Genomic DNA, 19,543 nt, shown 5'->3' on the forward strand with positions numbered 1-19,543 from the left:
TTTCCTGGCATAAGATCTTCAAATCTGGAGACAAGCCTACAAGTCTAATAGTGAAGGATCTCCACTTAACATCATTTGACCTTTAAAAAGGAGTGGAAGCTCCTGAATTTTTTAAAATAATATAACAGTTCAGCCAAGGTTTGTGTCTGATTGTAGGAGGAGAGTAAAAGAAAGACAGTAAGACCAGAGAGAAAGCTTTCAATGCAAGCATGCTCAGTCATGGTTGGGAAGGGAGGCAAGCAGCTTGCAAAGCTAATCCTTTCCTTCTCTTCCAAACTCTCCCACACTGTTTCTCTTGGCTTCCAAAATCTTTCTGAAAGCTTCTCATTTTAAAGATGATGAACAATTCAACAAAGGTTATATACATATATATATTTATATATGTGTGTTTATTAATTATTATTTATTATAATATTTATAATATTATAAATAATTATATATATAATTATTTTTTTCCCTCCCTCTTTATCTTCACAAAAACAAACACTCCTGGAATGCCTCCAATTTTCTTAAGCACAGAAGAAACCTGCATTTTTGGCACCAAGAGTCCCTTTATGGCTGACACGGGGGGGATCTGAATAGCTTCCCATCCAAAACCTTTCCCTAGCAGAGCAGCACAACCATTTTTTTTTTTTCTTTCGATGACGGCAGACGTCCCATCTGCACTGAGTCTGGTCATGTGTAATATTTTCACTGTTATATTTTCAACATGTTTTCTGAGCTCTTCAAGCTCGAGACAGCGATGCTAGAACAAAACGGTCGTGTCGTCATTTATTGTACTCTTCCCCATCACCAGCCAAACAGAAACACTTCACTGCGCAGTGCCAATAGCAACACAGCTTTCTATAGTTGTGATAAAAAACATTGAAATTAGTCTTTCAGACACGTTAATTTGTGATGAAATATTTATCTTTTGGGATATTTCTTATTCATTCTCATGGTGGAACTGAGCCAAAATGTGAAATCAGGTAAAAATGTGAAGCCAATAAAAATTAGGTAAAAATTTTTCTGCAGTTTGGGTCATTTTGTATACTGCAAAATATACAGTTTTCTTCATTCTTTTATAGGTATTTTCACCTGTTCCCTCAGCAGAAGGAAGAATACGTCAAATGTTTTGTATCACTCTTCTCAATTCTTTCAGGTCATGCCTCCTTGGAGATCTCCCAAACCTGAACTGATCTTCCTGAGCCAGCATTAAATTCCTACTGGCAATGCCCTCCTCATATTTCGTTTTGCCATCCAGACAATGCTGAATGCCACTGGGACGATGACAGTGACAATCAAGCAGTTCTTTCCTAAAGGAAGAAATAAATAAGCAAAATAAGCAGAATGGGTTGAAGGCTCTGCCTGAGCAAACAGCACAACGTGCAGTGGGGTCAGCTGGCAGCGAAACCCTCAGCTGGAAACCATACCTCCATCTCATGGGCTTCACCCACCTTCCGAACCCTATGAACCCCTCTCGGAGCAGCCCTGGTGTTTTTGTGCCCTGCTGCTGTCCCCGTGCTCTCCACCCACACGAACACCCCAAAGCTTGCGACGTACTGCCCTCTAATGTCATTTTGGCATACGAGCAGCTCACGTCCTTCGAGGATACCTAATAAACAACGCAAAAGATCAACCCCTCCTCCAGGACTTCCCCTCATCCCACAGCACGCAGATCCACACTCCCTTAGAGATCACCATCAGGGTGAAAAAATGAGATCACGCTATTTCACCCCCCCCTCTCCCCCTTTTTTTTTTTTGGTACTATTTTGGATGTTGGATGCTTTCTGGGTCTCCTCCAACTGCCTCTTATCCACTGACATCTGATGTCTTCAAGTTTATACATTGTGCTGTTGCTTCTTAGGGGTGATTGATGCCCAAGAGTGCAGATGGCCGTTCAAAGTAGACATGCGTACTGCATTTATATTATGTTTTCTTCTTCTTTTATTTAGTATTTCCAGCAGCCTGTTTGCTTTCTTGCCTCCCTCAGAGCACTGAGTTGGCATTTCTAGCAAATTATCCACAATGAATGCAGCATCCCTTCAAAGGCAGCAGCTGATTTAGAGCCTGCCGCTGTGTGTGTTTTGTCAGTGCTATTTTCTCTTGCGTGCATTGCTTTGCATTCATTAACATTGGGTCCCATCTGCCATCTCATCACCCAGCCAGCTCTATGCCATCCTTCTGCAACTTTGTGCTTTCAGCTTCTGGCTGATTCCACTGTCTCTCCATCACTTTTTGCTCCTGCCTGTAACCTCCCTATGTGGGAACCTCTACACTTTGCAGCATGCTGAGATTCCTTTACCTGCCTGCAGTTGCTCCGTGCCTTCCTGAAATTAACAAGGTGGATTTTGTCATCTGCCCATCTCCTATGCAGGTGCATACAAATATATTGTGGGTATTCCTGCAAAGAGGGACAGATATATTTTGATCCACATCAGATGCACTTTCCAGACTTACTTAACCAAGACTTGTTTCTCTAGTGATTTATCTGATTCATTGCTTTAGTAGGCAGTTATTTATAGGTCTAATAATTCAGTCGTTACCCTCCCTGTTGTGACTTGTTCCCAGTCTGCCTAGCATGAATTGAAATTTCCCATTATGATTGCATTTTCTACCTTTGCACACTCTAATCTCTTCTCAATGACTTTCATGCTGTGATATTGCACTGTGCTGTTTCGGTGCAGCGTTTCAATCCACAGTGATTTTTCTCAGTACCTTTTGATGCAATTAGCCATTGGATTCCTTCCTTTAACATAGGATACCAGTCTTTTCTCAATGGGATTCTGTCACAGTAAAATCAGCATTCAAGCATCCTGCTGATTTTCTTTCTTTCACAGAGCTACAGAAATGTGCATCGTATCATTTCCTTCCTTTAAAAATGCAGGCACTTCTAGGGCAAGGGGAAAATCTAGAATCATAGAATCATAGAACCATAGAATCATAGAATCACAGAATGGCCTGAAAAGGACCACAATGATCATCCAGTTTCAACCCCCCTGCTATGTGCCAACCACCAGACCAGGCTGCCCAGAGCCACATCCAGCCTGGCCTTGCATGAATCCAGGGATGGGGCATCCACAACCTCCTTGGGCAACCTGTTCCAGTGTGTCACCACCCTCTGTGTGAAAAACTTCCTCCTAAATCATAGAATCATAGAATCCTTAGAGTTGGAAGGAACCTCTGAAGGCCATCTAGTCCAAATCCTAAAAAATCCTTGGGAGATGCTCCTTAAATAAACTGAAGAGCATTTTCTTTCTCACTTTCACTGCTGTTATTAAAATAGATCCATCTGGAAACGCACTGCCTAGAAAGGTTTGCTCAGCAGGGGCCAGCAGAAATAGGAGGGGAAGAGTCCAGAACTTGGAAACAGCTCTTCTCAAAGCAGCAGCCTTACTATCTGGCATTACTTTTTCATCTAACCATAAGGAAATAGATTGCACAGTATCTCAGATGAAAGCAGCGCTGGAGATAAGACCTTTCTGATCAATAAAGAGATAGTGCACAGAGTATATTGAGGATGAAGTGACAACGATATTCGCTTTGGTGTTTTGCTTTGTTTTGCAGATAGGGATGCATGTTTATCTATTTCCAGCACTTTGTCATGTGGTGCAAGTGGCCACAGTTCTTAGAAATCTCACCTCATCTGATCTGAAACTGTCTTTTATGGGCTGGAGATCCATTTGCCCGCTATAAGCCAACAGTCAAAATGAAGGCTCTGAATAACGAGTGAAAGGTTTGGAGGTGAGCTGAATGCCCAGGCAGACAGATTATTCATTCAGTAAGCTACCACAGATCTTTTAAGAAGTTAGGACGGAGAAATGTGATACCATGTACGGGGAAACACAGCTCGCACTGGGAACGAATGCAGCCCTGCCCTCTGCCGACCGAATTCCTAATTCCACTTCAAGCTTCAGCGTGGCTCAGATAAGAGTCAATGGCATCTTGTGAAATTGCAGGGACTATCACTCCGTGCTCGATTGTTTCCCGAAAACATCACTGGGCAGTCCTAACCAAGTGCCCTGACCATCAGAAGCCCCCAAAACACCGTTTTATTTCCGTCTGTGTAGGATTTTGCACTGGGGACACTGCGGTTGGTGGGAATGGGCTCCACTGTCAGGCTTCCAGTTGCAGAGGGATGTCAGGAATGGCAGCGACTCCTCCCGCATCAGAAAGCAGCCCACCGAGGCCGCAACCATGGGAGGAGACAGGACTGAGGTTGTCTCTGGAGGGGTCACTCTCCAGCACCATACTGGTGTACACTGGGGCGAAACTGGGAGGGGAAGAAGGAGGCAGAGAGCCAGCAGAAAAGGACCTGGGGGTCTTGATGGAGGAAAAGCTTAACATGAGCCAGCAATGTGCTCTTGCAGCTTGGAAAGCAAATGGTATCCTGGGCTCCATCAGAAGAGGGGTGGCCAGCAGGGACAGGGAGGTGATTGTCCCTCTGTACTCTGCTCTTGTGAGGCCCCATCTGGAGTACTGTGTTCAGGTCTGGAGCCCCCAGTACAAGCAAGACAGGGAGCTGTTGGAGGGGTCCAGAGGAGAGCCACGAAGATGATCAGGGGACTGGAGCACCTCCCCTATGAGGACAGGCTGAGGGAGCTGGGCTTGTTCAGCCTGGAGAAAAGAAGGCTGCGGGGTGACCTCATTGCAGCCTTTCAATACCTAAAGGGAGCCTACAAACAGGAGGGGAATCAACTCTTTGAAAGGGTGGATAACAGCAGGACAAGGGGAAATGGTTTTAAGTTGAGGGAGGGGAGATTTAGGTTGGATGTCAGGGGGAAATTCTTTACAGGGAGAGTGGTGAGGTGCTGGAACAGGCTGCCCAGGGAGGCTGTGGATGCCCCGTCCATCCCTGGAGGTGTTCAGAGCCAGACTGGATGGGGCCCTGAGCAGTCTGGTCTAGTATGAAATGTGGAGGCTGGTAGCCCTGCATGTGGCAGGGGGGTTGGAGCTTCCTGATCCTTGAGGTCCCTTCCAACCCCGGCCATTCTGTGATTGTGAGGCGAGGGATGATTCTCCCTCCTCTAGCCGCCAGGGGGCGCTACAACGGCGGCGCCGCCGCGGCGCGGTCGGCTCCCCATTGGCCGAGCGGAACGGGCGGCAGCGCGCAGGCGCAGACGCCGTGAGTGGGACTCGTTCCCGGCTGCCTCAGCGGCCGGCTCATGGCGGCGGCGCGGTGACGGGTGAGCCGCGGGCGGCGGGCCTCGGCCGGCACACCCCGCTTGGGGAGCCCGCTCCGCGTCCCGAGGGTGCGGGGAGGGAAGGCATAGAGGTGGGTGGGGTAAGAGGAGGTCTTCGGCCGCGGGTTGCTCCTCTCAGAGGGGCGTAGGCCTAGGGTGGGGGGGGGGTCGGGCCCCTCAGCCCCGCTGCGCGGCCTGTGTGCCTCACGGCCTCGGCCCTCTGCCCGCCTGCGGGGCAGGAACAGCGGGCTGTGCGGGGCTGGTTACAGGCCCTGTGTTTGCTGCCTCGGCCCCCCGTGTGCTGCAGCCCATCCCCTTCAAATTGGAGGTGCAAAGTCCTTTTCTGTCTATTTATGCGTGTACAGTAATGTACCCCAAATGTGTGCTATCTGCCCCAGAGTGGTAGAATTCTTGCTTCACTGGGGTAGGCAGTGACAGGATAAGGGGGAATGGTTTTAAGCTGAGAAAGGGAACGTTTAGATTGGATGTCTGCGGGAGTTTCTTTACAGAGAGTGGTGAGATGCTGGAATAGGCTGCCCAGGGAGGCTGTGGATGCTCCATCCCTGGAGGTGTTCAAGGCCAAGTTAGATTGGGCCCTGGGCAGCATGATCTCGTACCAGATCTGTGTGGAGGCCCTGCCTGCAGCAGGGGGTTGACACTTGATCCTTCCAGCCCAAGCCATTCTGTGATTCACAGACTGCACTTCCCTGCAGCAGTCAGGAATTCGTGTTCTAACTTTGTTCTCCCCCTGCTCACATCTTGTTCCCTTGTGTTGTGTTCCTTTATGTATGGCGTTCCTCGTGCCCATACGTGCAGTAACCCCCCAATAATTAATCCTGTCTTCTCCAGTATCTTGTAGTGAACTCTGTTGTACCAAGCCCTATTCCACTGCAAGATAAAACCTCATTTGTTTGTCTTTTATTTTGCTGAGTGTGACACCTTTGGGGCTCTACCTGAGACTTTTCCCATAGGTTTAAATGCATCTCAGATATATCTTTAGCAAAGTACACCTATATGCTGAGTTCCCTGTCAGATCTGTGGAAACAAGATCTTGCTGATGAGTCTGTAGGATTTCACTGCAGTCTGTTCATCAGTAATATTGCAGTAAATTAAACAACTGAAGCTCTTGGCAGGAGAGACTACAGTCCGGGCGTCATAGGGATTAAATAATAGCCTTACAGGTTGTTCCACAGGTGATGAATTTCTGTTTATATTCACATTTTCCCTTCTACCTTTCATGCTAGATGAAACAACACACAAGGTGATATATTTCATTTCACATTGCTGCTGATGTTGTTTTGCTAATTTTATATAAACGTATGTCTGTGTATTTGCAAGGCCTTTAAATGTTGTGAAAATACTCTGGCAAATACAATAAGTTATCATTTTTGAGCCTACGGAGAGGCAAAAAAGGTAGCAATATTTAAGAAGGTGAATGAAATGTTGATATGTTTGTGCAGATGACTTTTAACGTCAGCAGAGAGTAATTCTGTCTGGATCTTGAAGTTTTGAGGATTGTGATGCACTTGATACTGAATTTCATTCTAAATCTCCCACTATTGGTCTGGGGTACAGTGCAACTTCAGAGCTTGAAATGATTGATATGTACTGCTAAAAGTGCAAATTTAGGATGTTTTTAACACCTATCAACTTTTGAAGAATACTCGTTGCCTTTGAAGTGGTTATTTTTGCACAGTCTTACTTGTAGGTCCTGTATATCTGCTACCGTGCAGCAAAAAAAACCAATGTTACTGGTTGGAATTCTCTCTGGCTTGGAAAAAAAAAAATATTTAAAAATATGATGACCAGATATACCCGAAATAGCAGAAGCTGGGCACTGGGCATAGTGACATCATCTGATTTACTTGTTGTTGTTTTCTAGTTTTAAATTGAAGAGAAAATGTCACTTTACGATGACTTGGGAGTTGAGACCAGTGATTCCAAAACAGAAGGCTGGTCTAAAAACTTCAAACTACTACAGTCCCAACTGCAGGTGAAGAAGGCAGCTCTGACTCAAGCAAAGGTATGGATTATTCCTAATTTTGCTTCCTGTTCTTAAAGATTCTTTCATGCTCAGATCAGTGAGAGTTCATGACCTTATAATACAGATTTGAGGTGATTTTGTCCTATTGTCTGTGGGTTTCTAGCAAGGGGACTCAAAAACAGGTGGGAGGCAAAAGATGCCTTTCCTTCAGGTCTGTTCAAGGAAGTCTGGCAAGATGAAAATTGAACAAAGAATTGGTGTGTGTGCTGTGAGCCTCAAATCTTGTTACTACTTGAGCCAAAAGCTGATCTTTACATTTAACGTTGAAGATAATTAGGTTAATTATTTTTTTTCTTGTTTAAAGTGTAAGTAAAGGTCGTGCTGCACTTGAAAGTTGTCAGTGCTGCTTATTGGTCATTCTTTATATAGTTGTTACTTATACATCTGCATCATTTTATGCTTTCTGTTTAAAGGGCCTTAGGTGCTAAAGTACAGATCATTGTGCATTAGAAATTCTTAGAGAAATTGTGTGTGTGCATGAAAGGGAAAAGTAGTACAAGCCAATTCCTTGAGCTTAAACTGTAACAGAGCCTTTTTCTGCTCTATTTATTGTGACAATATTTCACCTCATAGCTTTACACAGTACTGTTTTGATTCATGCAGGATGTGTGTACATTCTTTGTGATCTGTAAGGTGTAGAGTGTGATTACTTAAATACTGGTACAGATATGAAATGATTACTGAGACATGGCATTTTTTTAGTTGAATTAGTGCTGATTTATGCTGCTAAAATTGACTGCAGGATTTTGCCGTTAGTTGGAGCAATGTGTGTCAATGAAATTTGAAATGACTGCTGTGTTAGGTATTTTCTTTGACTGTATGTCTGCAAATACCCAGGCTGGATGTGGCTCTGGGCAGCCTGGTCTGGTGGTTAGCAACCCTGCGCATAGCAGGGGGTTGAAACTAGATGATCAGTGTGGTCCTTTTCAACCCAGGCCACTCTGTGATTCTATGATATAGAACAACAGTAATAGAAGAACAGAATAAGTTTGAAAAATGGAGAATATACATCAATACATTTTACTGGATGGTGAAACATGCCTTTAGAATAGGTTTAAGACCCTTCTTGAAAAAAAATCTGCTAGGTTCAACCTGATCTGAAGAGATCCCCTGAGTTTTTAATGTGTGCTTTTCATCCTGGTGCAAAGCATTCACTTACCGCTGTGTGTTTTAGTGCATGCACAAGCAAAGTCTCTCTTGCTTAAAAAGAGGAAAGTGTGCTGTTGTGTTACCTTATAGAAAGGAAACAAAAGGTAGAAAACGATTTTTGTAGCTTTTTTAGGCATTTTATGTTTTGGCCATTTTTCAGAGTCAGAGAACCAAACAAACAACAGTACTTGCACCAGTGATTGACCTGAAACGAGGGAGTTCTTCTGATGAAAGACAGATCGTGGACACACCGCCTCATGTAGCAGCTGGGTTAAAGGTAAGAACAAAACAGATAGGCTCCATCTGTTAACAAATGTTTCTGAATTTGAATACTTTGACAGCCATCTGCATTTTATTTTTAAATGGTCTGAGTGCTAAAAGAACTGATTGTTTTCCAGAATTGGAACCTCAACTCAGAGGTTCTTAAATTAATGAGCATTTCAGCTTTTTACAGACTTCTATGTGATGCTAATTTTAGGGTAATATGGTTAGGTTGGACTCAATGATCTTTAAGGTCTTTTCCAACCTGAGTGATTCTGTGATTCTGTACAACATGAAAGCATCCTGTTGAACGTACAATTAAAATAAAACATTGCTCTTAACATATCTCTTCTGGACAGCTTCAAAATACTTTGCAAAATGGTGGTTTGGTCAGGTAAATAATGAAGCTAATTGTAATTGCACCAGTGTTGGAACTGGACTTGTATAATGATACTAATAGTTATCACAGTGATACGGTTGTGGTTGGAAGGAACCTTTGGAGGTCATCTGGTCCAACAGCTCTACTCAAGCAAGGACACTCAGAACAGGTTGTCCTGGACTATGATTCTATGATCTCAGCTTTCAAACATCACTGTTCTCCTTTTTCTCTTTCAAGGATCCCGTACCTAGTGGTTTTTCTGCAGGAGATGTATTGATTCCTTTGGCAGATGAGTATGATCCTATGTTTCCAAATGATTATGAAAAAGTGGTGAAGCGGCAAAGAGAGGAACGACAGAGGCAGCGTGAGCTGGAGAGGCAAAAGGAAATAGAAGAGAGAGAAAAGTAAGGCATTTAACATATGGCATATAGGCAGTTAGGTAAAGAATAGGCTGTTAAATGTACATCTGTTTGGTCTTATCCCCCTGAGGAGTTTCAGGGAATTTCTTTAGATTTAGCGAATAATATTTTTAGAGTGTTTCGTGTCAACATAACCTGACATCAGAAATGCCTTTCAACACTCAAAGATAAATCATCTTTTCTCTTTTTACATACTTCACACTGACCTGTGAATTCATTTCAGTTTTAAGTGCCTAGCTAGCACTGCTTTTATGAAGCATAGTTGCCTATTGCTTTCTTCATGTTTTGCATTCAGTTTAAGTACTTTCTACGTTTATTTCTCTTTTTTCTCTGGCTAAAATAATACTAATCTTTAAGTAGCTCAGTACTTTTTCTGTGGAATAAGAAATCTCTTTAATCTTATTATAGGTTGAATGCAGATTCAAAGTTCTGTTGAAATAGGTGGTAAAGCATCTGCCAGCCAGGAAATAAGATTAGATTTGCTTATTCTAAGTAAAACTAATAAGCAGTTTCATCGTAGTACGAATTGTAAAGTCTGAGGAATTACACTGTTTAACACGAGGATTTTTTTTCTTTTAAAATTGACTGATTAATTATTGCTTCAGATAGCCTTTGGTGGGGAATTTGAAAGGGATTCTCTTCAATGCAGGATGATTAATTAATGTCTCGGCTACCTTCCTATTGCTTGCATTCAGCACCTCTGCCATTGTAGTCTTTCAGTCAGAGTCATCAGTTTGGGCTAGACTTATTCATAGACTACTTCATTTCCATACTTTATCCTTGATTGATTTGCAGGTGGAAAATGATCTTGTTTTGAATCTATTTCCTATTTTACAAAAAAAAAAAAAAAAGGATAAAAACAAACAAACAACAACAAAAAAAAACCCACTAAAAGTAAGGGTGTTTACTTTCTCTTTCATGGAAAACACATTATAAAATGCTAATCTGATTGGCCAAATGCCATAAAATTCACATGGCAAAGGTAGTATCATGAGTTAAAGCAGAATTGGCTTGAATTGTTTCTTATCCTAACTTGCTGTGTCTCCTAGAAGACGTAAAGACAGACATGAAGCCAGTGGGTTTTCAAGAAGACCGGATCCAGATTCTGATGAAGATGAAGATTATGAAAGGGAGAGAAGAAAAAGAAGTAAGAGAGCTGTTTTTTTTCATAATAGGAGAAAGAAACACAAGGAGGAGGAGGATATGGCTTAATGTATTTTGTATCTCTCTTTTCTCAGCTGAGAGGCATACTGTTAACATTCGAGCCATTGGAATAAACCCAGTTATTACACTATAACTATTTTAATACAGTGGGGGTTTTTTCCTGTGGAGGGAGGTGTCTTCTCAATTATTTGTGGATTTCCATCGGTTTGTCAATACCTATTTTAACTTTATGCATGGTGTGGATTCCAGGAGAGAAGGAAAGTGTGGGATAAAATGAAACCATGAGAATCACTGTTGAGCTTTCACTACTGGTGCTTACCATTCCTGTGATTTGAACCACACCTTGTGATTTGAATGCTCTTAGAACTAGTTAACAAAATATGTGCTGGGATGATAGCTTAGCACAAAGAAAATGAAATTTCATTCTTAACAACATCAACTGTAGTGAATAATTCAGGTCTCATTTATTTTAGAAAAGTAAATTCCTGACAGGGACATGGAAAATATTTGTCCTTTCTTGGAAGTTGGTGACTACCTTAAAATGCTGCATATTAAAATAGGGAAGGGGCTTTGTACTATACTCTTATGTAAGTGTAGTTAAACTGGAGAAGAGTGTTGGCTTAATTGAACTGTTCTAGAACCGAAGGTTTGCTTCCCTTGTAGCCATTAATTTTGAAATTCTGTGCAATATATTGACTCTAGAAACAACATGTAGCACATAATTGCAGTATGATCTTCGATATGCTTTTCATTCATATCACTCACACTCTTGCTGCTGCTTTTGGAGCCAGCAGGTGTATTACACCTCAGTGCAACTATTCCAAGCAGCAGAACCTAATGACGCAAACATGTTCTCTTCCATTTTACTCATAGGTATGGGAGGAGCTGCAATTGCACCACCTACTTCTCTGGTTGAGAAGGACAAAGAACGTAAGTACAACAAAATCCTGTTCTCTGAAAGCAGTAATGTTGCTTAATTGTCACTCAGCTTTCTATTCAGTGAAGTCATCCTGCTGTTCTTTCATGTGATAGTTTCTTGCCTGACGACTTGTCTTAGTTGTTTGTTGACTGCAGGGAGGCTGTGGGGAACCTGTAATAATACTGTTTCCTGTCTCTATTCTAAAGGATTCTTTCTGTATTGCTGTAGAAGTGGTTTAGCAGGCTGCTCAGTTGTAACTGTGTCCAGTTACTCATTTGTGGTGTAAAAAAAGTGATGTTGCAGACAAGCGGATGAAAAACCTCAGTGGTATGAAGAGAGAATTCTTCCATTGCCCTTGGCTTTTAGAGGTGCTTTATGAATTACCCTTTTCTAAAGCAATCAGACACCGCAAACTCAACTTTTAAAATCTTTGAGGGATAACCAAAGAACACTCAGAAAAATCCTCTTAAGCAAATATCATCTGTGTGTGAAAGCTGAAACTTTGAAGGTCTTACTTTGGAGACAAAAGATAAGTTCCTATTTCCACTTTACTGGTAGTAGATAATGCAAATAATATCTACTGAAGAACTACATGTGCAGAAGGGTTGTCCTCAATGAATTCAGGTTGAAGATCGCAGTATTCCACTAGATGGCAGAATCTTGCTGTAAGAACAAAATGCTCAGGCTTCTTTTTGTATGTCTGATTAAGTTTTTAAATGACACAATGTGCTGTTCATTGTTTTATGTCCTTAAAAATAATTAAGCTGTGCACATAAAGGACTTTCCAGATTTTATTTGAAAGAAGATTAAAATAAAATACTGGAAGCTTGGCAGAGTAAGTGAATGATATAATAGTGAAAGCATTTGAAGTGTGTAAACACTAGAAACAGAAATCGTTCTGAGTAAATAATTAGGAGCGATTGAGTAGAGTCAAGGAAAAATAAATATAGGCTGGAAATGTTAGAAATATCCTGAGGGGAGAGCTCTGTGAGATGAGCTTACAAAGAAATCTTTGTGCTGCTGGTTACTTGATACCCAAAGCTGGACTGGAAAAACCTCAGAAAATAGCCCTGTAGCAGAAGTGCAGCAGTTCAGTCCATCTCATGGCAGCCTACAGCTCTGCACAGGGGGGGCAGTGCTGAGTTCTGTGACAGCAAAGGGCCAGAGGGAACAGCATGGAGCTGTGTCAGGGAAGGGGCAGGGGGTGTTAGGGAAAGCTTTGCACCAGAGGGTGGCACCAAGCTGCCGGTGTTCAAGAGGTATTTGGACAGTGCCCTCAGACCTAGGGTTTGGATTTTGGGTGATCCTGGGTAGAGCCAAGAGGCAGACTCAAAGCCTTGTGAGTCCTTTCCAATTTGAGGTGCTCTGATTCTAGATAGTATTTTCTTTTTCCTCATCAGTGTTCTTAAACTTCACATATGGCATCATGGGGAAGATATAAACATTAGTTCACAATAAGATAATTTGAAACAAATTCAGTTTAAAAGGCCATAAATACACTCAAAAGTGTGTTCTGCATGTTTTCTTCAGTGTACTGTGGGTTTTTGTTGTGGGGTTTTTTTTACATTTTTCAATTTGACTTCTCAGTGGAAGATAGTAATCTAATCTGTACGATATGTGTCTCTTTCCCATGCTGTGTCAGTTCAGAAATTGTCAGAGGGATCCGTATAAATATTTTGAGTTGTGCTGGTTCTTTTTGGAAGACTGATTTCTCCTTTGTGTATGTGTACAGTGTGCTTTCGTTATAGTCCTTTAGGCCTAAGATGTGTGTACTGACATAATGTCATAATTGTATTCCTGATGAATGGAACGTTGAGTTTGTTTGTCCTCTGTCTGGATAGACTCACTGTAGTGCAGGTGGCTGCTTAATGTTTTTCTCAGTTTGATAAGTAAGAAGTTAATGAATGTGTTACAGATTTACACGTGCATGATGTGTATATAAAATCATTATTTGTTCTATGACAAAAACCCAGAGTAATTCTAACTTTAAGTCTTGGGGCAGGGAAGGAAGATAAGGGGATGTTAAAGCTCTGTGTGCATAGGAAACGTTCTTCTGGTTTGGATTTATGTGAAAGGTGTTTCTGTATAAAGCAGAAAAGGTACAACTTGCAAATAGAGATCTTTCTCTAAATGAGCTGAGATTGAAAGTGTCGCATTCTAGCATTCATAACATGCAGCATATTTTAGTGAAAAAGCAAATGTCTCTTTTCTTCAGCTGTAGCATCATTCCCATATGAAGATGAGTCAAGACCTCGGGCACCATCTTCCAAAGCAGCCATTCCTCCTCCGGTGTACGATGAGCCAGACAGACCTCGTAGCCCCACAGGACCTAGCAACTCATTCCTTGCTAACATGGGGTAAATGTTTGACATATTTTCACTTGGTGGAAAAAAGCATTAGAAGGTGACAGGAATGAAAAGTTAAAATAGTTGTCAGTCAAGGTAAATAACACATTGTGTGTGTATGGTTAGTCTGAGTGCATGTAGACAGAACTGACAGGATGCAGAAAAAGCAGTGGATTTACTTGAATGAGAGAAATGCCTTTGAGGTAGCTGTGTTTTTTAAGACAAGTTCTGAAGCCACATTTCAGCATGAAGTGTTTATGGGTTGTACAATCCAAGCTAATGTAGTCTGCAGGAAAGCAAAAGTGGCTTGTGAGTTCCACTAGTTTCTTTTCCAGCTTTCTCCTAATTTTGTTATGTGCCTATTTCAACTCCAGTTTGTTTCTTCAGAAATTCAAAGCATATTTGCATGAGTGTGGGAGCAGCTGTGGTTGCAAATCTGGCCGTTTACTTTTCAGCCTGGGGTTCATGTTGTGTGTGATGCTTGTGTTTCTACAGTGGGTGGCAAAGTGAAGTCAAATGTGTAGTTAAAAATAGTCCCGAGACCTCATTTGAAAGGTTTAATCGTTAGCTGTGTGCTCTCTTCTCAGTCATACTGGGTGTTGCAGAAGTGCGGACTTGATGTGATCCAAACTGCATGCAGGACAAATGCAACCATAAAAGTGTAGTTTATTACACGTTACACTATATTTATTTTTGAAGACAGTTTTTTTCAATCTATTTTTCAATAGAAACATCATTTTTATGGGCAATATTAAAAAACAACAACAACAACAAAAAACCATGGAACTGAAGTGGTACTGGGGGACACATTTATGCATTGGTATCTCCTCTAATTAGCACTATGCTGGGACCTTCACTTCATTGAAGGAGGTGCTGTTATAGAAAATATTTTGTCTATGCAATTGACTACTGTTTATTCTGTGGCTTAGAGTTTCAGTTTTCAAGCATTACATAGCCAGGCCTTCGTATGTGTCATGTAGTCACTGATCCAGCGTTTTCTGTGTAATCTTAAATGCCTCTTAGTAGAATGGAGGTAACCTAGTGTAGATTATTTACTGTCATGTAAGTTACTGTACCATGACATTTCTTTCATGTCTTGGCTTATCCAGCTATGTGCACCAAAGAAATGCCAATGAAGATGGTACTTTTAATAGATTGGAGAATTATTACCTTAGTAAGTTCTTGAAAATTCAGAAAGAAGAGCTGTGTCAATTAACACTGAGAATATCCAGGTTTGTCATAGGAAGTGCTAGCAAAACCGTGTGCTTTGGACACATGGTGCAGACTTTAAAATAGTAGGTAGTATAATGTGATGTAATGTGGAACCATCTGTTTCCCACATCTGCCTTTTCTCTCAGGCTTTTGATACCAGCCACTGACAGAGATCAGAAACTGGACTAAATGGACCTTGGCATGATGTGTGACTTGCTCTGCTATTAGAACTTTGAATGTATTTGGAAAAGTGTGAGCAACTTTTGAGTATTTGCATACTCTGGAGAAATGCAATGACAATGCTGTTGTACGAAACGTTCACTAACCAGTGTTTTTTTCCTTTTTGCAGAGGGACAGTTGCTCATAAAATCATGCAGAAGTATGGTTTCAGAGAGGGCCAAGGGCTGGGAAAGCACGAACAGGGGCTAAGCACAGCACTCTCTGTAGAGAAAACTAGCAAGAGGGGTGGCAAGATCATTGTTGGAGATGCTACAGAGAAAGGTAATCTTGTCTTGCACCAATAAGTTTGTGAAAATGATTGTGGGAAATAATAGTTCGTGCTCAGTGAGAGCTCCTGGATTTTTGTTAGCTATTAGTTCTAGCAGAAAATACTGCTTAGTTGGAACAGTGCTTCATGCTCTTTCTTGTGGAAACTTACCTTTATAACATTCTTTTAAAGTGATCTATTAATTATTTTAACTCATCCTCCCCTATTAGCCGTCCTTCTTTAGTGTTTGTAACCTCCTATCTGTATATTCACTTCAGTGCTGTATTCCTGCTGGCTTTTTTCCCTATCATGTGCGTTAGATAATTTCCCTGCTTTTGTTTGATCTAGAGACAGCATCTCCATTTACTGGAACAGCACTTCTGCCTGAACACAAGTGTTGGAAGTCAGGAGATCTGGTTTTTAATTCTTAGAGGATCTGATACAATTTTAAACTCATGAATGATTTCCCTCAAGGAAATAGTACATTGTCTATGATCTTTGTAGCATATTGTCCTCCCAAGAAGCTACAGGATCTCTTCCTATCAGTACGAAACTATACTTAGTGGCTTTTATTTCACTTTTGCTAACAGTAAGATTCTGATTAAAGCCTTCATATGAGCATTAGTCTAAAATGATTCTATGATTAACTTTTTTTTCTCTTCCTAGCAGATGCAACCAAGAAAGCAGATTCTAATCCATTGACTGAGATACTGAAATGCCCAACTAAAGTGGTCTTACTAAGGGTAAGTTGTGATTAAAGGTGTGTCTTGCTATTTCCAGCATACACAACTGATTTAAATGCTAAAACCTGCATTCCTGTTACAGTTACTCTGTACAGTTTGGACAATTCTGAGCTGCACCTACGTGGTGCTCTGTGTGCTGTGGAGAAAATCTGCTTTCCTGTGATACAATTTGTGACTGTAAATCAACATTGGTTTAGATTATGCAGCAACCATGTCACAGTGTATTAGGGAACTGCCTAGGCTCTGGAATGTAACAAAATGATTCTTGACTTGGTAAACAATAGCTTAAATTATTCATAGTCACAGTTGCATGTATCCATGATTTATCTACATTATTATCTATGCAGGCTGCATCCAACGATTTATGTTTATTGTTTAAACTTTCAGAATATGGTGGGTGCTGGGGAGGTGGATGAAGATCTAGAAGTTGAAACTAAGGAAGAATGTGAAAAATATGGCAAGGTTGGGAAATGTGTCATCTTTGAGGTAAGACAGAATCTTTCTCTCGTTCTGGCTACTCCAAAAGTGAACTGGCCATTTGTCTTTCATGACTGGCACACTATGCTGTGAAGGAGTAGCATAGATTAGAGGATTTCAAAGGGTCCTTTGTTGTGTTGCGATTCTATGTTTCCAATATTTGTAAAGTGCAAACTCTGAATGTCAGAAATAGCAAAGTCCTTGAGTGTTGTGTTTTTGGAACTTTTTTAGTTCCTCCTGCTAAATTAATCTTTTACTTTGAGATGCTTATAAGTTTAGATTACTGAAACTTTTCACCCTAGCTGATTTGAAAGGTTTCCATAGAGAAACAGGACCCAAGTTCAGCAGTCTTCAACCTCCCTTTGGCAACTGGAGAATTGAATTATATTGGCTTAATTTTACACTCTGCTTTTGTGAAAAAGTGCTGCATAGAACAGTGGTTTTGTTACTGTTCTAATCAGATCTGTTGGGGTTTTTTTTGTTGTTGTTTTTGGGTTTTCTTTCAGATTCCTGGTGCCCCTGATGACGAAGCTGTAAGAATATTTTTGGAGTTTGAACGGGTTGAGTCTGCAATTAAAGGTAAGGTTACTAAACTGTGTCATATGAATTTCAGTGTTCACCTCTTCAAAGAGATTAAACAGTCTCACTCATTAGACTCAAATTTTTAGTCTCTGAATTGCTGCTTGCTGACCTGTTTTTTGTTGCAATTATAGCTGTTGTGGATCTAAATGGAAGATACTTTGGCGGCCGAGTGGTGAAGGCTTGTTTCTACAACCTGGACAAGTTCAGAGTACTGGATCTGGCAGAGCAAGTTTGATTTTAAAAATCTAGCTCGAGGTGTCACTGTTTTGGCAATCATGTTTTCAGCAGTAGGCTGGGAAAAAAGAAGAGAAAGTAGCTTTCCTAGCAGACTGGAAACAAGCCTCATTGAATGGATTTTTCGCATTCGTTGTGACTTCATTTTTTGTAATATAAAGCCCTTTGAAATTAAGATTCACGTCTGTGTGTTTTTGAATTGCACAATTCTGCTTATTGCTCTGGGAATCCTTGGTTTTTTGAACTTTTCATCCATGACTTCATTCTTTTGAAAACCCACTGCTGAGGAAATGCTTTGTCTGTATTCCTGTTTTCCTTGTTCTGGTGCTTCTTCACAGTTTCCCTGTGCAGCATCCACAGTAAATGGGAAGCTTTGGAAAAGGACTGTGTGCAATTATGCTTCTCTTTCCCAATATTTCTCTTGTTCGTCAGTCCTCCATCTCTGCACACAAGAGTTATTTGGGGTTGTTGGGCAGTTGGCAGCTAGTTTGTTCTTTTTTTTTTTTTTTTTTTACTTCAGCACAATATTTTCTATGCCAGAATGGAGACTAAAGTAACAAGGAGTGAGTTTGTGTTTCTTCCCAAGTCCAAAGAAAACACGTTTAATAGAGGGAAGTGGAAGGAGAAAGGAAATTAAAAAGCGTAGGCATTTGAATCAGAATGAGTGGACTGTTAGCAGATGCTCTCTACTGTCAGGCAGTCTTTGCTAGAAAGCCAGCATTAACTGATTGCAGGTAGTTATTGAAATGCTGTGTATAGAATGAAGAGAAACTCATTCTTTCACCTGGCCAGCTATCATATTCTCAGTTCCTCTAATGTAGGTGACTAACTTTTTAATTGATTGACACCTAAGAAGACAGCAGTGGAAGAAAATTCTCATGGAAAAATATGAAGAAATTACGAACTAAATTTCTAAACACTGCAGCTCTTTTTAGTCTGATGTAAAATAGTATGTAGCATTCTGCTCCTGGTTTCGTGTTCACCTTTTGTTTGGGAACAGTATGTGACAGGTGGCAAGAGAAGGCTGTGCAGGTGGTTGTCTGTGTGCTCCATTGCATCTACAGTTGCCACTGAAATTGTATAGGTATTAAAAGGAAAGGGAGCTTTGAGGGCATTTTAAGCTGTTCAAAAGCTGATGCTGGATGTCTTTTTCCTGTTATACACATGTACTTGGGGGGAGGGGATATAGACCTGTAGTTGATCAATGCTGTGAGTATCTCCAGTTATTACCTTTTTATTAAGTCTTGGCTGCAGATCCATATGACAAACCCTTCGTCTTGTTTCTTGCTTATTTTGTCTGCTTGTGTTCCAACAAACTCTGTACAAACATTTGCCTGTAAAAGAGAAAACAATTTTTTTAAAAAAACTTGTATTTTACCTACTGTGTGTCAGCTTCCTTACTGTCTTCTTCTGTTACATAAGAAGGTGGTCACTTCCATGGCACAGTTTCCACTGTTGGCAGTGGCTGTAATCCACCATCAGAAAAACCTCACTGCAGCAGAGGTGAAGAACCAGTCTGACTAATGCTGAAACCACAGGTCTTGGGGCCATAACAGAATTCAGATTCTGTTATTACCTCTGTTGTTAGTTTTCTGTTTGACCTTGAGCAATATGCCTTAAAACTCTTTCTACTATGTAGTAAAATGAAGAAATTAGCCTAACAGCAATTAGCATATATTTGCTTACAAGAGTTAAATAATTTGTATGTCATGCTGCAGAAAGTTACCTGCTGGTAATCCATTTATTGTGATCTAAACTTAACTTGAAATAGGAATTAGCTTTTATTTCAGCAAATACTGCTGTTCTGAATGAGTAGCTGTTACCGTTTCCTGAGTATGGACTTTTTCTTCTAACTAGCTCTTCTACCTTTTTATCTGTCACACCAACTTCTCAACTTCAAGTTTAATGTGTTCTGAGTCTTCTGTTTGCTGAGAATTGCTTTATTGGCAATCTCTGTGCCATTTAG

The 19,543-nt window shown here is 41.1% G+C and overlaps 1 protein-coding gene across 4 annotated transcripts; it reads left to right on the plus strand.

Moving 5' to 3' along the window:
- Nucleotides 1-5,081: 5,081 nt before the first annotated feature.
- Nucleotides 5,082-18,955, plus strand: RBM17 (RNA binding motif protein 17). Of its 4 annotated transcripts, none has more exons than XM_031609732.2 (12): nucleotides 5,082-5,165; nucleotides 7,045-7,185; nucleotides 8,516-8,632; nucleotides 9,233-9,399; nucleotides 10,464-10,561; nucleotides 11,452-11,508; nucleotides 13,713-13,854; nucleotides 15,404-15,555; nucleotides 16,208-16,284; nucleotides 16,672-16,770; nucleotides 17,268-17,340; nucleotides 17,475-18,955. In XM_031609732.2, exons 2-12 carry the CDS (start codon nucleotides 7,063-7,065, stop codon nucleotides 17,576-17,578), a joined length of 1,209 nt encoding a protein of 402 aa, XP_031465592.1. In that variant the 5' UTR covers nucleotides 5,082-5,165; nucleotides 7,045-7,062; the 3' UTR covers nucleotides 17,579-18,955. The 4 variants fall into 4 exon arrangements, with proteins under 4 accessions (XP_031465592.1, XP_031465594.1, XP_031465595.1 ...); XM_031609734.2 differs by having other exon boundaries at nucleotides 16,211-16,284; XM_031609735.2 differs by having other exon boundaries at nucleotides 10,467-10,561.
- The last annotated feature ends 588 nt before the right edge of the window (nucleotides 18,956-19,543 follow it).

This window comes from Phasianus colchicus, chromosome 1, assembly GCF_987193195.1.
Source record: "Phasianus colchicus chromosome 1, bPhaCol1.hap1.1, whole genome shotgun sequence".
NCBI lineage: Eukaryota > Metazoa > Chordata > Aves > Galliformes > Phasianidae > Phasianus > Phasianus colchicus.